At 55.8% G+C, this 5,045-nt stretch overlaps 1 protein-coding gene across 1 annotated transcript; it reads left to right on the top strand.

Annotated features, from left to right (window-relative positions):
• The first annotated feature begins 337 nt into the window (after nt 1-337).
• LOC134168735 (epithelial discoidin domain-containing receptor 1-like) lies at nt 338-3,190 on the top strand. Its single transcript, XM_062628756.1, has 3 exons — nt 338-576; nt 1,995-2,144; nt 3,021-3,190. The coding sequence occupies exons 1-3, from the start codon at nt 385-387 to the stop codon at nt 3,156-3,158; spliced, it is 480 nt and encodes a 159-aa protein (XP_062484740.1). The 5' UTR covers nt 338-384; the 3' UTR covers nt 3,159-3,190.
• Nucleotides 3,191-5,045: the final 1,855 nt, after the last annotated feature.

The following is a 5,045-nucleotide window of genomic DNA, read 5'->3' as shown; positions in this document are numbered from 1 at the left end:
CCCCTTCCCTTTACCCATGTCCCTTCCTCTTAGCCCCGCTCCTTTACTCCCACCCCTTCCCTTTAGCCCCTCCCCTTCCCTTTAGCCCCTCCCCTTCCCTTTAGCCCCACCCCTTCCCTTTAGCCCCTCCTCTTTACTTCCACCCCTCCCCTCTTAGCCCCGCTCCTTTACTCCCACCCCTTCCCTTTAGCCCCTCCCCTTCCCTTTAGCCCCGCCCCTTCCCTTTAGCCCCACCCCTTCCCTTTAAGCCCCTCCCCTCCCCTTTAAGCCACTCCCCTTTAGCCCTCCCCTTTAAGCCCCTCCCCTCCCCTTTAAGCCCCTCCCCTCTACCCCCCCCCCAGCCTGCCCACGCTGCTGCACGTCGGGGCTCAGATCGCGTCGGGGATGCGTTTCCTGTCGCGACTGAACGTGGTGCATCGCGACCTGGCGACGCGGAACTGCCTGGTGGGGGCGGGCGTGACGGTGAAGGTGTCGGACTTCGGCATGAGCCGGCCCCTCTACGGGCGGCACTACTACAGGGTGTGGGGCAGAGCCCTACTGCCCATCCGCTGGATGGCCTGGGAGTGCATCCTCATGGTGGGATGTGGGGCGGGATGGGGGGGATGTGGGGTGATGGGGGGCGACATCATGGGGGGGATGTGGGGGGAGATGGGGGGTGGGAGTGCATCCTCATGGTGGGATATGGGGGGGGATGTGGGGAAATGGGGGGTGGGAGTGCATCCTCATGGTGGGATATGGGGGGAGATGGGGGGTGATGGGGGGTGGGAGTGCATCCTCATGGTGGGATATGGGGGGGGATATGGGGGGGGGGGAGATGGGGGGATATGGGGGGAGATGGGGGGGGATGGGGGGTGGGAGTGCATCCTCATGGTGGGATATGGGGCGGGATGTGGGGTGGGAGTGCATCCTCATGGTGGGATGTGGGGCGGGATGGGGGGTGGGAGTGCATCCTCATGGTGGGATATGGGGGGTGGATGTGGGGTGATGGGGGGTGGGAGTGCATCCTCATGGGGGGATATGGGGGGGGATATGGGGGGAGATGGGGGGAACGGGGGGGGAGTGGGGGGATATGGGGGGCAACATCATGGGGGGATGTGGGGGAGATGGGGGGTGGGAGTGCATCCTCATGGGGGGATATGGGGGGGGATGTGGGGGGATGTGGTGTGGGAGTGCATCCTCATGGTGGGATATGGGGCGGGATGTGGGGTGGGAGTGCATCCTCATGGTGGGATATAGGGGGAGATAGGGGGTGGGAGGGCGACATCATGGGGGGAGATGGGGGAGATGGGGGGTGGGGGGTTCAATGAAATGCAGTGGGGTTCAATGGGTGTCAATGGGGATCGATGGGTGTCAATAGGGATCAATGGGATCAATGGGGATCAATGGGTTTCAAAGGGTGTCAATGGGGTTCAGTGGGGTTCAATGGGGCTCAATGGGGTTCAATGGATTTCAATGGGGATCAGTGGGGTTCAATGGGATGCGATGGGGTTCAGTGGGGATCAGTGGGGATCAATGGGGCTCAATGGGATGCAGTAGGGTTCAATGGGTGTCAATGGGAATCAATGGGGTTCAATGGGGTTCAATGGGATCAATGGGGCTCAATGGGTTCAATGGGGCTCAATGGGCTCAATGGGGCTCAATGGGGCTCAATGGGGTTCAATGGGCTCAATGGGGTTCAATGGTGCTCAATGGGCTCAGTGGGTTTCAATGGGGCTCAATGGGGCTCAATGGGCTCAATGGGGCTCAATGGGTTTCAATGGGACTCAATGGGGCTCAATGGGGCTCAATGGGGCTCAATGGGGCTCAATGGGCTCAATGGGGCTCAATGGGCTCAATGGTGCTCAATGGGGCTCAATGGGCTCAGTGGTGCTCAATGGTGCTCAATGGGGCTCAATGGGGCTCAATGGGGCTCAATGGGGCTCAATGGTGCTCAATGGGGCTCAATGGGGCTCAATGGGTTCAATGGGTTCAATGGGGCTCAATGGGGCGCGCAGGGCACCTTCACCCCCGCCAGTGACGCCTGGGCCTTCGGGGTGACGCTCTGGGAGGTGCTGACGCGGTGCCGGGAGCAGCCCTATGGGGGCCTGAGCGACGAGCAGGTCATTGCCAACGCCGGGCACCACTTCCGGGCCCAGGGCAAGCAGGTGGGCAAGGGGGCAATGGGGCAAGGGGGGGCAATGGGGGGAATGGGGGCAAGGGGGGTAATGGGGCAATGGGGGGCAATGGGGGGAATGGGGGAATGGGGGGAATGGGGGGAATGGGGGCAAGGGGGTAATGGGGGTAATGGGGCATGGGGGGCAATGGGGGGCAATGGGGGAATGGGGCAGTGGGGAGCAATGGGAGGCAATGGAGGAAATGGGGTCAATGGGGGAATGGGATAATGGGGTTCAATGGGGTAATGGGGGCAATGGGGTACTGAGATCAATGGGGTCAATGGGGAAATGGGGCAATGGGATCAATGGGGTCAATGGGGCAATGGGGTCTTTGGGGCAATGGGATCAATGGGATTAATGGGGGCAATGGGGCAATGGGATCAATGGGGGCAATGGGATCAATGGGGGCAATGGGGCAATGGGATCAATGGGGCAATGGGGCAATGGGATCAATGGGGTCAATGGGATCAATGGGGTCAATGGGGTAATGGGATCAATGGGGCAATAGGATCAATGGGATCAATGGGGTCAATGGGGCAATGGGGTCTTTGGGGCAATGGGATCAATGGGATTAATGGGGTCAATGGGGCAATGGGATCAATGGGGGCAATGGGTCAATGGGGTCAATGGGCAATAGGGGCAATGGGGCAATGGGAAGAATGGGGTCAATGGGGCAATGGGATCAATGGGGCAATAGGATCAACAGGGTCAATGGGGCAATGGGATCAATGGGGTCTATGAGGTCAATGGGTTCAATGTGATCAATGGGGCAATGGGATCAATGGGGCAATGGGATCAATGGGTTCAATGGGATCCATGGGGTCTATGGGTCAATGCTGTTATCCCGTACCCCCATCCCTCCCCCAGGAATACCTGCCGTGCCCCCCCGGCTGCCCCCCGGCTCTCCATGGGGTGATGCTGCGGTGCTGGGCCCGGGATGCCGCCGACCGGCCGAGCTTCGGGCTCCTGCACCGGCTCCTGCGGGACCAATCAGGGCTGGCCTGAGCGGCGGCATCATCGCTGACGTCATCGTCATCAACATCCTTCATCGTCATCGTCATCCTTCATCATCATCATCACCATTGATCATCATCAATATCATCATCATCGATCATCATCAATGTCATCGTTGTCATCCTTCAGAGTCAACGTCAACATCATCGTCATCATCTTCAACGTCCTTCATCGTCATCGATGTCATCGTTGTCGTCAACGTCATCATTGTCAACGTCATCATCATTATCCTTCATCATTATAATCGTCAGTGTCATCATCGTCATCGACATCATCGTCAAAGTCATCGTCAACATCATCATCATCCTTCATCATCATCATTGTCAATGTCATCATCATCATCGTCAATGTCATTATCGTCATCAATCATCGTCACCATCATAATCGTCATCATCATCATCCTTCATCATCATCAAATCAACATCATCATCATCCTTCATCATGAATATCATCATCATCGATCATCATCAATGTCATCGTCGTCATCCTTCATCGTCAACGTCAACATCATTGATCATCATCTTCAACATCCTTCATCATCATCATCATCGACATCATCGTTGTCGTCAACGTCATCATCATTATCCTTCATCATCATCATCGTCAATGTCATCAGCATCGTCAACATCATCGTCGTCAATGTCAGCACCATCATCGGCATCACATCATCATCAATCATCATCACCAATGTCATCATCGTCATCATCATCATCGTCATCATCGTCATCATCCTCGTCAACGACATCGTCAACGTCATCATCGTTATCCTTCATCATCATCGTCAATGTCATCACCATCATCAACATCATCATCGTCAATATCATCGTCAATGTCATCATCGTCATCATCCTTCATCATCATCATCAATCATCATCATCATCCTTCATCATCGATATCATCATCATCCATCATCATCAATGTCATCATCGTCATACTTCATCATCATCATCATCATCATCAATCACCAACATCACCATCATCATCCTTCATCATCACCTTCATCATCAATCAACACCATCATCACCATCATCATCACCTTCATCATCATCATCATCATCATCATCATCATCATCACCATCACCATCATCACCATCACCCTTCATCCCCTTCGCCTTCCTTTGCCTTCACCATCTCTTCTTCCCCCTCCTCCTTCCTCTTCCTCCTCCCCACCCCTACCAACGCCCCCCCCATTGTATGTAAAGGGGGCGTGGCCTGATGGGGAGGGGGGCGTGGCCTCAGAGGGGGCGTGGTCACGTGCGGGGGGCTGTATATATGTGGGGCCATACTGGAGATGTTTACATTAATATATGGGATGCTTTGGGGTCCTTTGGGTCTGTGTTGGATTGGGGGGCGGGCTGGACCTATAGATCACCCCATAGGTGCCATATCCCCCCTATAGATGCCTATATCCCCACTATAGGCGCCCATATCCCCCCTATAGGCGCCCATATCCCCCCTATAGGCACCCATATCCCCCTATAGGTGCCCATATCCCCACTATAGGCACCCATATCCCCCCTATAGGCGCCCATATCCCCCCTATAGGCACCCATATCCCCCCTATAGGTGCCCATATCCCCCCTATAGGCGCCCATATCCCCCCTATAGGCGCCCATATCCCCACTATAGGCACCCATATCCCCCCTATAGGTGCCCATATCCCCCTATAGGCTATAGGCGCCCATATCCCCCCTATAGGCACCCATATCCCCCCTATAGGCGCCCATATGCCCCCTATAGGCACCCATATCCCCCCTATAGGCACCCATATCCCCCCTATAGGTGCCCATATCCCCATATCCCCCCTATAGGCACCCACCCATATCCCCCCTATAGGCCCCCATATATCCCCCTATCCCCCTATATGCCCATATCCCC

This window comes from Pezoporus occidentalis, unplaced genomic scaffold, assembly GCF_034315485.1.
Source record: "Pezoporus occidentalis ecotype Australia unplaced genomic scaffold, CSIRO_AGI_Poc_V1 ctg3214, whole genome shotgun sequence".
Classification (NCBI taxonomy): Eukaryota; Metazoa; Chordata; class Aves; order Psittaciformes; family Psittacidae; genus Pezoporus; species Pezoporus occidentalis.
This window is presented reverse-complemented; position numbering and strand designations above follow the sequence as displayed.

Excerpts from the sequence above, each read along its gene's own strand:
- LOC134168735 (XM_062628756.1), top strand. The coding sequence starts at position 385 with ATGCGTTTCCTGTCGCGACTGAACGTGGTGCATCGCGACCTGGCGACG. Across the intron at positions 577-1,994 it reads CCTGGGAGTGCATCCTCATG|GGCACCTTCACCCCCGCCAG; the intron begins GTGGGATGTGGG and ends TGGGGCGCGCAG. Across the intron at positions 2,145-3,020 it reads TCCGGGCCCAGGGCAAGCAG|GAATACCTGCCGTGCCCCCC; the intron begins GTGGGCAAGGGG and ends TCCCTCCCCCAG.